The 16098-nt window shown below is 37.5% G+C and overlaps 1 protein-coding gene across 4 annotated transcripts; it reads left to right on the top strand.

The window, feature by feature from the left end:
- Positions 1-396: 396 nt before the first annotated feature.
- rem1 (RAS (RAD and GEM)-like GTP-binding 1) lies at positions 397-16067 on the top strand. 4 transcript variants are annotated; one of them, XM_065241316.2, is made up of 12 exons: positions 397-524; positions 609-727; positions 817-972; positions 1093-1192; positions 2242-2399; positions 2895-2996; positions 3099-3185; positions 4380-4498; positions 10087-10433; positions 13955-14037; positions 14562-14769; positions 14930-16067. In XM_065241316.2, exons 1-12 carry the CDS (start codon positions 401-403, stop codon positions 15205-15207), a joined length of 1881 nt encoding a protein of 626 aa, XP_065097388.1. In that variant the 5' UTR covers positions 397-400; the 3' UTR covers positions 15208-16067. The 4 variants fall into 4 exon arrangements, with proteins under 4 accessions (XP_065097388.1, XP_065097389.1, XP_065097391.1 ...); XM_065241317.2 differs by having other exon boundaries at positions 14866-15069; XM_065241319.2 differs by lacking the exons at positions 397-524; positions 609-727; positions 817-972; ... (3 more) ...; positions 3099-3185; positions 4380-4498 and adding an exon at positions 8653-8930.
- The last annotated feature ends 31 nt before the right edge of the window (positions 16068-16098 follow it).

Below are 16098 nucleotides of genomic sequence, written 5' to 3'. Positions count from 1 at the left end.
TTACTGTATAACAAATAATATTAGACCTTAATGCATCCGTAACAACAATAAATGTATATTATCTTTGATACAATGGCTTAAAAGTTTTATAAAGACCAAATAAAATTAATTGGTTAAGCTCTCGAATCGCTCACGCGATAATTTGATGTCATAAATCGATCGGTTTGCGCAGCGCCGTATGAAGTAGCCTAATATGTCCACTAGATGGAAGCAGACCTGCATTGTATCCGGTTGCTAAGGTAAACTTTGTGAACTTTAATGTCCAGTCGACAAAATGTTTCAAGCAGCGAAAAGAAAGACATGACACTGAATTCGAGATCATGTGCAGTGGTGGTATGACGTTATGTGTTTATGGTTGATTTGATCATTGCATTTATGTAAAGTAATACAGCTTACAAATATGGATTACAAATGGGAGAGAAGGACAAAACCTCATCTGCTCTGGGTAAGTCCTCATAAAACAGTCACATCAAGAAAGCCAAAAGGTGAGACTGTTATCAGACAACCCCAGCCAGGAAGATCAGGTAAGATATAACAAAAGCTAAGCATCAGTGTAATACTTTATTCTGTTTTTATGCATAAATTTGTCATTTCTACTTGATGTACAGAGAAATCTCAACAAAACACTTCCCACAATGACTCCACAATATTTTTCAAATCTCCCAGAAGAACTGAAAAAGTGGTACAGGACCAAGTTACCACAAAGGCAAATATAAAAGCACTGATGGTGTGTACTGCAAGAAAGTAGAGGATAGTTTGCTTGTCTTTGGTTTATGCCGTGTTTTAAAATCCATTCTGCTGCAATCTGTGTTAAAGCTGCTCATCATATCCAGAAGAGAAGCCATTAAAAACCTAGAGGAGCACTGTAACAAACTTCAAGAGAGAAATCTGCAGATAGCCAGGAGCATTATGGATACAGAGAGAAATTCAATGTCTATGAACAAAGAACTCGTTCAGCAAGAAAAAATGAGGGTGAGCAACATACAGTATAAAGGGCGCTCCAAGGTTGAACATCTGGGAGATTTAGAAACATTTTTAGAAAAATTATGTTGATAAGTTATGCTGATAAGTCGTATTATCTGTTCTGTCTAGAGATCAATAATAGCCTTAAAACGATGGGATGACAGTCAGATCAGAAGTGTCAAAGCAGAGCTGGCAGATGCAAAGAAAACATCACAGACATCTCTCAAAGGTTAGTTTACATCTACTGTTCAGTCATTATATTGAAATTATTTATGTGATTTATTCCTAAAGATAAACAGCATTGCCGATCAGTGTTCCTGTAGCAGTGCAAAAGCTTGTGGGTTCGAATCTCAAGAAACACACACAAAATAATAGAAATAATGTATAGCTCGAAATACAATGTTAAAACTGTCAAAATGCATTAATATAAATTATCATAAAACGATTTGTTGGTTCAACTTAAAAAAAAAAGTTACCTGGCCTTAAAATTTGGAGTTCATTCAACTTTAAAATATTAGTTGACTCAAAAAACGTTGTGTAAAAATTTGTTTGTCAACTAATATTTTTAAGTTGAATTAACACAAAACATTAGGGTAACCTGAATATTTACTTTTTTTTAAGTTGAATCAACTTTTTTACAGTGCAGATATTTGTTGTGTTTTCAAATTCCAGCATACTTTTCAACTAGCGCAAGTAAGTTTTTACATGTATGCATTTGGCAAATGCTTTAAAGGGGACATTTCACAACACTTTTTTAAGTAAGTTTTAGCTCAAAATACCATATAGATAATTTATTATAGCATGTTAAAATTGCCACTTTGTAGGGTTTGGGCAAAATGGATATTGCAGATTAAGGGGTGGTATTATCCCCTTGGAATATCACAAGGGGAGCCAAATTTTAATGGCCTATTTTTTCACATGAATGTTTACCAAAACTAAGTTACTGGGACATTATTTTTCACATTTTCTAAGAAGCATCGGGGACCCAATTATTGCACGTAAACATGAAAAAAGTCAGATTTTCAGTTCCCTTTAATCTAAAACGATTTACAGTGTGTTTCGAGCAAACTCATGACCTTTGAGCTGCGAATGCAATGCTCTACCATTTGAGCTACAGAAGCCTCAAAATGAGCAGTAACCAGCATGAAATAGTTAGGACCATGCTGCTCTAAACTGGGCTTAAGTGCAATTTATATCTGCTCAGGGGTCATTTAATGGTAGTGCAAAACTAATGGACCAAATCACAGCAAGCAGCCCAGTTATCTTGTGTAAGCACAGGTCTGCAGGAGCATCTGGATATGGTGCAAGCAGAGGTTGGTGAGGCTCAGAAGCAGCTGCACATCTTGAAGACATACAAAGATATGGAGTTCCCAGTCAAGGCCCTGCAGATTGCAGACATGGAGAGACAGCTGGAAAGCCTAAAGGAAATGCAGCAGGTAAAATATGGACAGGAATTACAAGTACACTACCCAGGGACTTGATGCACTGTTTGAAAGCTCATATTTGAATTCTGGACAGTTGATGAGCAAATGAAATTAAAAGTAAACATAGGAAGATCTAGGAAAATCCTTAATTTATTAAAAGCACCAATGTCACATGGTCTTAGTTCTCATAAGAACCCTACACTCTAAAAACAAACGGTGCTAAACAGCACTAAAATTGGTTCTTGGCTCGTAATCATAGAGGAACCATTTTAAGTGCCATATAGCACCGATTAAGTACCTGTGTAGCACCTGTTAAGAACCATATGTGGTGCTACAGTGGTGCTATATGGCCCCCGTATGGTTCTTCATAGGTGCTATATAGCACTAAAAATGGTTCCTCTATGATTACGAGCCAAGAACCACTTTTAGTGCTATTTAGCACCGTTTGTTTTTAGAGTGTATAATGTTCATTTTCTTTTTACAAATCCACTCTCTTGTGATTCTTAGAATGAGCAGGAAGATGTGAATTCATTGTTTGAAAAAGAAATGGTCAAACTGGAGAGATGTCAACAACAAAGAGAACAGAAAGTGTGGACCAGCGCTGTTGAGGTGGGAAGGCACTACTGTACTGTCCAAAAAAGTGTTTTATTTGATGCTGTATGATCATTCTTAATTTTAGGAACATTACAAAATAACTTGTTTATATTTCAGAAACATGCATGCCGCATCCCTCCCATTGTCATACTGATGGCCACACAAAACCATAGAATGAGGGAGGAGATAAATATGCACAGAAAGGTGACATGCAGAAACCATTTTAGTTCACAGTTGTTTGTAGTTACATGGTCAGTTAATTTTTAAGATATTTTGTGTAAATAAATATAAATCTAGAACAAAAATTATTTAAAAATGAACTGTGACTACCTAGCAAGCAATAGCCATCAATTTACCATCTGTGCAACCTCAGTTCCAGACAAAATAAACTTAAATTTGATTACATGACTGACAGCACACATTTTGCCTGTTAGACCCCGTTCACACTCCAAGGGCCCTATCTTGCACCCGGCGCAATTGACTTTGTCAGTGACACATGTATCATTCGTATTTTGCACCAGCGCACAGCGGGTTTTTCCCTCCACAGACGCATGTTGGCAAACGAGGGAATGAACTTGCGCTCCCTGGGCGGTTCAGCCAAAAAAGGAGGCGTGTTGCGGCGCAAACCATCACTGATGCTATTTTGCAGTTTCAAAAAACAATTGCGCCACTGACCAAAAAAAAATAGTCTAAAGTCAGTGGCGCTTTGCGCGTTGTTCATTATGCTATTTTAAGGGCGCATGCTTGACCATAATGTATAGCGTGCACTATTAACACATGAGATAAGGGAAATCATTGTGATTTATTTTGTGTGGCTGCGTTAAAACATTATCATGCAAATAACGATTAAAATATTTTCATAAGTTTGTTGTGTGGCTGTATTACGTTTATTTTATGTAAATAATTATTAAAATGTTTTCATAAGAAACCTTAATGTATGTGAACTTGATTTGTAAGTGTACTTTGGGGTTGGACTGCTTGCGTTTCTTGGCTTTCAGCAGTGAGGGTGGACGCAGCAATGTCCTCTGCTAGCGTCAGGTCCTGTGTAGAGGCAGATCCACCTCCCGTTGCACGGTGTGCACGATTTATGCTGGCAAGCTTGGGATTCCCCCGTCTCCTGACCTCATTGTAGCGCTTGCGGCGCAATGTCCTGGGGATGCCAGCTGATGAGACAATTGTGGCTATTTCCTCCCACGCCTGTTTAACCGACGCTGATTTGGCCGGGTTTCTCCCATCCCCATAAAAAACAACTTCTCTGTCTTTGACTGCTTTTACAAGAACGTCGGTCGACGGTGAACCGCTCCTGGCGAACAGGGTCTTAGACGTCTTTTAAATGCAAAATTGCTTGCTGGGTATGTATAAGCTAGTACTTCACTAAATAACTTTATATTTTTAAAGGAGATAAGTGAGGTGGAGCAGAAGAACAAAGAGCTAATGAAGAGTATTCGAGAACTGCGACTTTCAAGACCAAACTTGAGGAGAGAGATTTTTCCAGATGTTTTCCTCAAACCAGATAAGTAAGTGCATGAGGATATTTAGTTATTAAGGGAATCAACTTCTTTATCACAAACACAGACGAGTGTCCTCAATAAATGCTCAAACATAGCCAAGCTCAAGCAAACTAAGTTTTAGAATAACCGCAGTTACAATGACAAAGTTCCCATAACAACAGGCCACTTAAAGGAAGTTCAGTAACCCCCTTAAAATGTCTAACACTGTCAGTTTGACCTGACTCCTCTTATAAACTGATATAGTACAGCAACACTTAAAAAACTTCACTTTCAAGAGCCTTCTTCTAGGCGTTCCCAAACAACATACTGATAAGGACACAGCCCGTGACAGTTCTATTTGGGTTAGACCAGAAGCATACTTTATGCAAGTTCACAAACACGGGCCTATGAGCACTTGGCCAATCCCCAGTTCTAAACATATTGACTTACACGGCAGTTTCTGTTGATCTACTAACTAAAAAAAATAAGATAACGACGACTAACGTTTGAGTTCGCCACGTTCGCTAATGTCGGCCCCTTGTGGCAAATGTGAGAATGCAACACAAGTTATCAATCGTGGTCACATTTTGGGCTATAACAACAAACAATGTCTGGTTTGAGTTGCTGGAAGCCTTTCCATTCAGGCCTTATTAGAAACACATACGTAAAACGATTTCACAACGTAGATATGCATGATGAGTAACACTGAGGTGTTTTTGGAGGCGATGCTTCATGTCAACTGAACATAAAGTGGATAAACTAGACTAGCCCTCTCTTCTTTCAAACAAAGACATGGTTTGGAAAAAGTACTGGGCTGTTGGAGATAGTGTTATATTACACAGTTTTGGAAAAGACTCCAAAGGCCATCTTAAAGATAGATGAAGAACAAGAGAATGCTGTGCATTCATGGAATCCCCGGCGTCCATTAAAGGTTAATGAAGGTTTCACATTTCCCAACAGTCTGTTCCAAAACACTTTGACATTTTCCTCTCCATGACAGTCAGTCTTATCTCCGAAACAATTTATTCCAAGGTTCTGCAAACCACAACAGTGGTAAGCGAATGCATGCAGAGCCTCTTTTCACCCTTGGGACCCGTTGTATCACAGTTAAGATTTATTCATGATGGCCTTTGGTCCTTAAGTGTTTTGGCCTAGGGGACGAGGGATGTGGAAAACAGGCAAGAACATTTAGGGTTTCCACATATCATGTCACACCGAGCACCAAATTATAATGGTTTCCATTAAACTGAGATAATTATAAACAGATCTGGGATTTCCTGCTCTGCTCGTGACAGAGACTTGGGTTTAGTATCTGCAGATGTCCAGAGCCCCAGCAGAGAAAGTTTTCATGTTTCCTGTCTTAAACAAACTGTCTCAGGCTGCGGTGGCCATGTTTAAGCTCAGATGTTCCATAAGTTTAGTTTGAATCCTGATTTACAGACAGATGTGAGACTGTTAGCTATCCTTGCCTGTGTGTGCACACACCTTTATGGTGCTTTGGGGGAGAACGTTTGCTTCCTTTTCATGATAGTATAGTCGTATCTAAATGCATTGCCTCACTGATGCACAACTTGGTGCAAAAGGACTTCTAGTTCGGACGTTTATTGTGCAAAATTAAAACATGAGGGCTGGTAACATGTAGGCTGGTTAAAGGGGACATTTCACAAGACTTTTTTTAAATGTAAAATAAATCTTTGGTGTCCCCAGAGTGTGTATGTGAAGTTTTAGCTCAAAATACCATATAGATAATTTATTATAGCATATTAAAATGCCACTTTGTATGTGTGAGCAAAAATGTGCCGTTTTGGGTGTGTGTTTTTAAATGCAAATGAGCTGATCTCTGCACTAAATGGCAGTGCCGTGGTTGGATAGTGCAGAATAAGATGTGGTATTATCCCCTTCTGACATCACAAAGGGAGCCAAATTTCAATGACCTATTTTTTCACATGCTTCAAGAGAATGAGAATTTACCAAAACTAAGTTACTGGGTTGATCTTTTTCACATTTTCTAGGTTGATAGAAGCACTTGGGACCCAATTATAGCACTTAAACATGGAATAGTCAGATTTTTATTATATGTCCCCTTTAAATTTCAAAACAGTATTGCGATCAGTTGTTTTTTGCTGGACGTGAACATATGCCACAACATTGGCTTAAGCAGTGGTGTGAGTTTAGGGCAGGAATATATGTTGGTCTCACCATAAACAAATAGAGGATGCACTCTAAAAAAAGCTGGGTTAAAAAGTAAACTAGGGTTGTTGTAGGGTTAATTTAACCCAATGGCTGGGTTTGTCTCTTTTTGACCCACCCATGGGCTGAAAATATCACCAATGTTTTGAAAAATGTTTTTGCACTTAAATATGGATTTAAGTGCAAATTTAGATTTACAAGTCATTTAAACTATCTTGACAAGTAATGAGTTGCTGTAACTTATTAAATCGAGATCAATTTGCTTTCATTATGTCATATTTTATTTAAGTTACAGCAACAACTAATCACTAGTCAGTACAGTTGAAATTACTTGTAAATCTAAGTTGATTATACATAAAAAGTACAAAAGGATTTTTGTTTACAGTGGGTTTTTTTTTTGAAACAATCACATTTTTTGCAATTCTGCTGTGCTGAATTTTTAGTGGTGCTGCTAAAAGTTCAAAAATGAAAAACTTTGTCTTTTTATACTGCATCTCTTATAATGCCTAACACCATCGTTACATTACATATATCTTAGGGTTGTGTAATTCTTATACTGTCATTATGTTGTCTTACTTTAGGTGTACACCAGATATGGATGTCCATCTCAGTATACCACCATAAGAGGATTTACTCCCTATATAAACCTGAGCTGACAGCATTGCCTTTTTGAGTCTTGACTTTATAGCTGCTGTATATTATAGTAGAAAATGAATGAAGCCACTTCAATAAATCCTTTTCCTCAGAGCCAAACAGTTATATTTATCATCTTTCTTTTGTTTCTTCGATTTGACTTTGTTTACAGTATGTTTTATTGGCTTTATACTGCATGTGCCATAATCTATTGATTTGTCTGCATGCGCATGTTAAGAACATTTTAGTGGCCCATAAATTACACTGGCTGTGCAAATGGCGGTTAAATGATCTCTTTCTACTAAACAGTAATGGGATATTCCTTTAAAACAGACTTTTTTGTAATTATGCTTCAAATGTAGTCTGATTTCTTACTTATTCTGATTGAATTTTGGTTACTTTGGTTAAAAATAAAACTGTTTCATCCGCAAAGTCCATAAAGTGTTGCCTAAATGTTACAGGATGCGTGTGGTTTATTATTGAGCATTTGCCTCCGCTTCCCATGTTTCATTCTGGAACCAGTCACCAAGCAAACGTCATTTAAATTAATGAAACTTTAATGTGCTTAATGTTAGTCTTTTATGTATTCTTGAGTTCTTCATTTCATGACTATATATGACTCTATCTTGTAAATGGAGCATTTTTGAGTCATTGGGTATTTTTGTAAAGCTTTAAACAGTAGTTTTGTGACAATGATGTAATTGTCCGAAGTGTGGGAACGAGACTTGCTCTGTAAACAGTTATGGATTTCAGCACCCCGATGTATGGGTGACTGCTTTGATTACCTCGGAGAATTAAAAATTCCTGGTAAAACTGCAAGGTCTGGACAGGCAATAAAGCATCTTTTATCTTTTTCTAAGTGATTCTAGATTGTTATTCCATGCATATCCAGCACTGGAATGCCTTTTTAAAATAAAAAAATCTTATTTGGCATTCATAAATAAAAGGTTCCTAAAGGTCTTGGTGAAGATAAACAAAAAAGTTATTTCTATAGTGAAAATGGCCATAAACAATATCAAAAGTAAGAAATGGTTATTTAAAAACCTTTAACTGTAGGTTCTTTGGTCAGCAAAATAGCTCGTCTATGGCATCACTACGAAGTGTGTGAAAATAAAAACAAACATTTTAAATAAGTTACTTAGCATTGCACAAAGAAAATACAACCTTGAAGTTTATAAAAATGTAGAGACAAAGCGCTGAATAGCTGAATCTGATTGTTGTGTCACGTTGCATGACGTCCCAATGATGACGTCAATAAAACAAGATGAGTTCAACAGGAGTTTTACATCAAAGTGCGACTAACGACAAGATGATATTAAGCAGGAAATGACAGATGATCTACGTCATGTAGTGGAAAAGGGACGGTGCTAAGAACAGACATTAAAACTTTTCGTAGCCCTGGATGATGTGAGAGACGCTTCCCAACTCGCGACACTTACATTTAGGGGGCCCATGTGTTCAGTTGTGTTTATGGATCATATGAGTAATATAAACATAAGGCACGTTTCACCGCTCCGCGCGCACTGAGACCGAGTCGAGCTGGCAACGCATAAATGCAACTTCACGCCTATCAGAGAGTTGAAGTCCAGATGGATGAAGTGAAACGCACCTTATAACTGCCTGTGAGGAGATAAAGGTGAGGAAGGTCATGGATGAACTCACCACTGAGAGTTTGTGACAGCGCGAGACACGCAAGAAATCCTTGATTCCGCTCGTGAATTTTTTAAAGGCGGCGTGAGGCTCAGCAGGTTGTTGCTATGACTGCAGCGGTGTTGCGTTTCGGCACTGCCTTGTACATCAACTGCGACCTAACTGATTGATTCCTTGTCTGAGAGGAAAGTGCAGTTACAGTTCACTGTAGATACATAACTAGGAGGATCACTAACACTGTATACTACACTGTTGCTTGATGTGATCTGGGCTTTGGATCCGTTTACGGGCATGGTTGTGAGTACACTTCAAACATTGTTCAAATGTTTTGTGTAACGTGTCTTCTTAAGTTATTATGTTTTTTATGCATGCCTAATAGACGGGATTAGTTGTCACATCCTATATCTCTCAGATTTGTTTTTCAAACATTTCCACATTTATTTTCTTTAAACGCGCGTTGAATTAAGGCATGGATTTACGCTTAAATCTTAGGTTGTCACAATAAGATCTTGCCAATAAAGTAATCGGTAACGCCTAACTATTGTATTTGTTTACATTAGTGAATGTATTAGCTAATTCAGTGCTTATAAAAAAGAATGAACATACAGTAGCCTATTTATTAATCAGTTTAAGTTAGAAATTTCAGCATTTATTACATTTACACAAAAGTTGTTTGTTAGTTAATTCACTGTGAACTATTATGGCAATTGTATTTGAATTTACTAACATAAACAAAGATGAATAAATGCTGTTGTTAGTTAATGCTATACAATGCATTTAGTAGTGATAAGAAATACAACCTAATTGTAAAGTGTTACCAAATAATAAGCATTTAATTACGTTTTTAAAAGTACAAACTTTTGAAGTAACAACAAAGGAAACAATATCCTCATTTTATACAATATATAAGTTAGTAGTATTTCAACAAATATGATATTAGATCTTAAGGCTACTCACAAAGCTGTAGATTACAAACATTTGTACTAATTTGAGGTTTGACTTAAAACTTAGTATAACCTACTAAGATTACAACTTGTTTTCCTTGTGCAATGAATCATAAACTAGCAATGATACAAGTGCAGGTAAATTATGATAAAACAAGTTTGTTGTCCTATTCTAACAATGTCACGTTTTTGTAATAGGCATGCATATGTTTATAAGATGACACTCAACACACAAAAAGAGCGAAAGGAACCCCTGAGAAGAAGAGCGAGTACTCCCATCCCCTCTTCTCGCCAGGCACGCCAGGGAGATAGAGACCCCTCGTCTGACCCGTGTCACCCTCCTCTTGCCCAGTCAGCCTCATACCACACCGGAGACAAGAGCTTACACTCCCGGGCCAATTGGTCTTCAGACTCGGAGTCTGACAGCTCTGGATCAGAATGCCTTTATCGTGTGGTTCTGTTGGGGGATCATGGTGTTGGGAAGTCGAGCCTTGCCAACATATTTGCTGGAATACAGGAGAAGGATACTCACAAGCACATCGGAGGTATTAGGTCCCAAGGCATGTTTATTTGCTGCAAAGTCTTAATCATACAGTACCACAAGGTGTTAGATTTGCAGTACATATGTCTTGTAAATATTTTTCAAAGGGTATGTTAATAAATATGCATGACAAACATTTAGTTTCACTTATTTTCAGTTTATCTCTCATTGCATCACCTCTTACTGACCAATCGGCCATATTCCTTTCTCATTTTCTGTACTGGCCATTTAAAAAAACACATAATGGTCAACCACTATGCTCCCGAATTGGCACGTGACATGATCGATCCTGAAACATTAATTGTATGACACTATTGATTAATACATCAGTCAGTGCAAAAGGTACACGCAGTACATTGATTTGTGTACCAGCCGTTGTCTAGACCCTAGAGTGTTATATTTGATTTTTTTGCTTGGCGTGATTGTGTTGTATTTTATACTGTAAATGTAGAATCATGCCTACTTTATGTTTCTGGTATATGTGTGCATACTTAGGACAGCAGCTGACAGATTTTATAATCATCACTATGGTGTTAGATGTCCCATCTGTCCAGTCCACGTCATCTTTTACTGTTCAAGCGTGTGAGACAATTCATTTTGACTGATACAGAATTAAGGTCTGCTTGTTTCCATCAGAGATATGTACTGTATTTTCTAAACATTGATTCACTTTATCAGTAAATGCACTTTATATCAGCAGTATACACATGCTTAAATACGCACATGTGCCCACATATTTGCATGTATTAAATATATAAAAATATATTTGAAATGGCGTATAAATGTGTTTGGTGTTCTAATGCATTAAATTGTGCCTTTATAAAAAAATATTGATTTGCCTCTTCGAGTGGAAGTATTGACCTCTATATAGTTTTTCTCTAATGGCTTATGACCTTATGTCTCGTGGCTGTTTTGGTTTTGATCTGAGCAGAACATCATGTTGTAGATAATCATGTTATTGACAGGCTGATGTCCATTTATTGACTCCTGTATCAGTGGTGGCATATTCGTACAGTACGCTTCTGTTTTCCCCTGAACAAAAGTATAGTTTCCAGATATTTTTTTATGCATTAAGTTGCATGCTTGGATGATGCTTCAAAGAAGTGGACAAAGGTGGAACAGTTTATATTTTAAAACCTGACAGTGATTATATATGAAAGTGACTATGCTAATATAAAAGCATTTATCTTTGAAGTTATTCAGAAACATGAAGAATCTAATAAGAAAGCATTGAGTTTGAACACTTAGGACAGGAAATGTAGTATCTTGCCTTTCATTTTAAAATGTGCATTGGCCCCTGGCAGTTGAGATCACCTCTTAACGTTCCAGTAAACACTTTAGTCCATGTCTGGATTATATTTTAGGTTTGACCTTAACATTTAGATTTTAAGTGACATGAAGTTTTGGCGACACTGAGGTTGATTAAGTACACTGTTATTCTTCATGGTCAGTTCACAGATGGCTTTTTCTTAGGTGATATATTAAGATCTAAAAATTGGCAAAATATAAAGTTGGAATAAAGTGGGTCTGTTTAACTGCAAAGAAATGTTTATCCTTTTGGCAAACTGGTTATGCAGTCAGTTTAAAGTAGTGTTTTTCTGCTCCATATTATTTTTTTTACATTTCAAATTGTAAAAACACTGTAGCATCACTCAAATATATCACTGATAAGCACAATTATGGCAGCAAAATTTGTTTTTTAATTTTGTCAGATTGATGTTTTTTAAAGGTGCCAAAGAATGCATTGAAATAGTGTGTTAAATTGTTCTTTGATATTTAAAGGGGACATTTCACAAGACTTTTTTAAGATGTAAAACAAATCTTTGGTTTCCCCAGAGTACGTATGTGAAGTTTTAGCTCAAAATATCATATAGATAATTTATTTTAGCATGTTAAAATTGCCACTTTGTAGGTGTGAGCAAAAATGTGCCGTTTTTGGATGTATCTTTTAAAAATCAAATGAGGTGACCTGCATTAATGCATTAATTGGTAGTGCCATGGTTGGATAGTGCAGATTAGGGGCGGTATTATTATAAGAAGATCCCCTTCTGACATCACAAGATGAGCCAAATTTAAATGACCTATTTTTTCACATGCTTATAGAGAATGGTTTATCAAAAATAAAGTTACTGGGTGGTGATTTTTCAAATTTTTTTTTAGGTTGATAGAAGCACTGGGGGACCCAATAATAGCACTTGGCGTGCACACCAAAGCTTTAACGGCCGCGGCTGTCATATGTTTTCAATTGGAGCGCACATTTTTCAAAAGACCCAGCAGCTAGTGGTTTTTTTTTCGCGCTGAAAGCCGACGCTCAGCGGGTGTCCGTGCTCAGCGCTGGGCGTCGAGAATTGAAAAACATTCAACTTTAGGTGATGAGCTCCGTTCGTCAATGTCAGTTCTCACATGGCTGTCCAATCACAGTGGAGGAGGGGTGGGACATTACCACAGCAACCAACCGGTGCATTGTACAATGACTGATAAACAAAGCAGAAGTATCACAGCTACCAAAGTGCTCAGCTGAAAAAAGCTGGCGCTCAGCTGAAAAACAGCTGGCATTCGACGTCCTCCATGCGTTTTCAGCTGCTTTTAAAAGCTTTGGTGTGCACGCCCCCTTAAACATGAAAAGGGCAGATTTTAAAGATATGTCCCATTTAAGTTATGTAACTTTATTAAGTGCAAAAATTATCCAGAAACATTTTACATGTCCATTTAGAACCCCAGGATTTGTCCTTTGAATGAAATTGTCTATAATTGCCCTATTTGGAAAGGCCATGAATAATAATGTTGAGCTCTGCTCTGAGGCTCATGTCAGTAACTCACATTAGTAAACATTTTAAACAGCACCTATTTCTTTAATTTAATTTTGTGTATTTGGTATAATACAATGGGTTTGCGTTTATGGTTAAAAAAACTCATTATTTTTCACATAACATACATTTTTGTAGCTCCAGATATACTGCTTTCCTCAAACGCTCTGATTTTTTACAAAGGTCATGGATTTGAAAAGCTCTGTGTCACTGATTGGTCAGCTTATCTATACGTAGTGATTGGCCTCAATACCTCTGACGTCAGGCGTAAATGTGACGCTCCTTACCATGTTTGAAAGATTCACTCACAATGCAATGCTGACAGGAGTTAATTTACAGGCTGAGAGTCAAAGCAGGAGGAAATATGATAATGTCGGTCTTGTCCACGTCAACTGGCTCAGGAAGTAAACTGTTGCTTACAATCAGTGTGTTTGTTGTAGTCCAAGAAAAGGAGATTTATGCTGGAAACGATTGTTTACTTTGGGGTTTGTACCTTTTCTATATCGTTAACATGAACTAATACACACCTACACACCAAAGGAAATTTAAAATTGTGAATCTATGCATTTATCTAAAGACTTCAGACATGTTGATTTCTGCAATTGTTTATTCCTTAATGATAAGACTTAACAATTATTCAGTAAATGGCTTCAAAGGTACATTTAACAAAAACAGTTGAATTATATGATTGAAAAATTATTTTTTTGTGTTTCTATAGAGGACACGTATGAGAGAACCCTTACAGTGGATGGGGAGGAGACGACTCTGGTTGTGATGGACACGTGGGAATCAGAAAAACAGGTTTATAACATTATACATTTCATAGTTTGAAAGTCTGCAATTTGCTGTATAACCTAATCAGTAAACTACAGAGCTTGATAAAAAAGAAAATATGAAAGCATTTGGACTGCAGGGGATCGCATGTGTCTGCCAGCCATGTGCCACCTGCAGGGCTGTGATGCCCTTTGCAATGTGGAAAAACGTGCCACTCTGTGCCAGTGGCTAAACTCCACTGAGAACGAACGGTGGCCCACAGTGAGCGAGCAACAAACCGCTGGACCCTGCTGTTGATCACACAGCCAAGTACACTGATCGCTCTGGGGTCTAGTTACACCACTATTGATGACTCGATGTGACGTCTGTTTGGCATCTAGGCTTGTTTGGACACAAGAACTGCATTCAAAGATTAACAGAGGAAATATTAGAATGCACAGTATTTTTTTAAAGCACGGCTTTTGGACATTTCTTCTTTAACACATGCATGCCTGTACACTTGTAGAGTTTAACCCTTAATGTTTCATTTTTGTTTGAACCACAACCTCTAGGAGGAAGATGAGAAGTGGGTGCAGGACTACTGCATGCAGGTGGGCAACGCTTACATCATTGTGTATTCCATCACCGAACGCAGCAGCTTCGAGAGCGCCTCAGAGTTGCGGATCCAGTTGCGTCGCATCCGGCAGGCCGAAAACATTCCCATTATCCTCGTGGGGAATAAAAGTGACTTGGTGCGCTCCCGAGAGGTGGCGGTGGAAGGTGAGAGATCAGTTGTAATACTTATAGTTCACACACTTATATCATAGTGTCAATGCACAACATCACATGTATTTACTGTGACTGTTGTGATTTAAGGCTAATATAATAAGTATTGTGGGGTCAGGCGATGGTTTCACACAATCCTGATCTTCCGTGGCAGAGGGTCGGGCTTGCGCGGTGGTGTTTGACTGCAAGTTCATAGAAACCTCTGCCTCCCTCCATCACAACGTTCACGAGCTCTTTGAGGGCATTGTGAGGCAAATACGACTGAGGCGAGACACCAAAGAGATGAACGAGCGCCGTCGTTCAGTCTACAAGCGAAAAGAGAGCATCACAAAGAAGGCCAGGCGCTTCCTGGATCGGATGGTGGCCAAGAATAACAAGAAAATGGCCCTGAAGGTCCGCTCCAAGTCTTGCCATGACCTTGCGGTGCTGTGAACCCGCAGATGCACAAGTTGTGTCCGCTCAGATTTCTTGGACTTTAGATATTCTGTTTCTTTATGGTTTATGCTCATAAAGCACAGATAATTTGTTCGCTTTTGAAGTTGAATACACTTTTTTTATATTTATTTGTCCATTTCAAGGTATAGTTACCCTGAAGACAGAAGTTTCGCTTTTTGTCATATGTGCTGTAGGTCATCTATTTGATAGGTGTTTGAATTGAACCAAAGGCTTATTACTGTATATCACCAATCAAGTGGACTTTGTTTGCCTTATCAAGACTGAGTAAACAATAGTTAGAATTAACAAGCAATATTTATTATTCAGTGTTTTTGTACAGTTTTTCTTAAAGAATGATTATTTGTCATTTTTTTTTAAGAAACAGTACTTTGTATTCACTGAAAGATATTTGTTATGAGAAAGGCACAGCCAGAAACCTTAAAGGAGAGGAATCTGTTATTATATTACAAATAAGTTTATTCTAATAAAGCAAAAAATAGCATGGACATGCCAGTCATCATTCAAAAGGGCATGTGAATATCCTCTATAAGCATTTAGTGTTTGCAGCTTATATGAATGAGGTAGTGGGTGAGTAAACAGGAACTTTATACAACAACAACAACAAAAATAATGGTTTACAAGCTTTCTAAATGTATTTTTGTCTACTTTTTGGCACTGGACTTAGAGGAAAAATGTTTTGTACAAGTCAGTGCTAAATGTTGTTGGTTTGTAAATATATAAATAAAATTTGTAAAAAAAAGCTATATGTAAATACAAATGTTTATTATGCATTGCATAAATACAAACATAATAACAGACTTTGTGTTTTTTAATCTTGTTAAATGTGTAATTGTTTTTATTAGGGTTTTTATCTTTCTTTTAGTTGAA

The sequence above is a fragment of the Paramisgurnus dabryanus genome, chromosome 14, assembly GCF_030506205.2.
Source record: "Paramisgurnus dabryanus chromosome 14, PD_genome_1.1, whole genome shotgun sequence".
Lineage (NCBI taxonomy): Eukaryota > Metazoa > Chordata > Actinopteri > Cypriniformes > Cobitidae > Paramisgurnus > Paramisgurnus dabryanus.
This window is presented reverse-complemented; position numbering and strand designations above follow the sequence as displayed.

What these genes read in the sequence shown, in the direction of transcription:
- rem1 (XM_065241316.2), top strand. Translation starts at nt 401, where the DNA reads ATGGATTACAAATGGGAGAGAAGGACAAAACCTCATCTGCTCTGGGTA. An exon ending in AGATAAATATGCACAGAAAG is followed by an intron (nt 3,186 to 4,379) that starts GTGACATGCAGA and finishes ATATTTTTAAAG; the next exon opens with GAGATAAGTGAGGTGGAGCA. An exon ending in CGTGGGAATCAGAAAAACAG is followed by an intron (nt 14,038 to 14,561) that starts GTTTATAACATT and finishes CACAACCTCTAG; the next exon opens with GAGGAAGATGAGAAGTGGGT.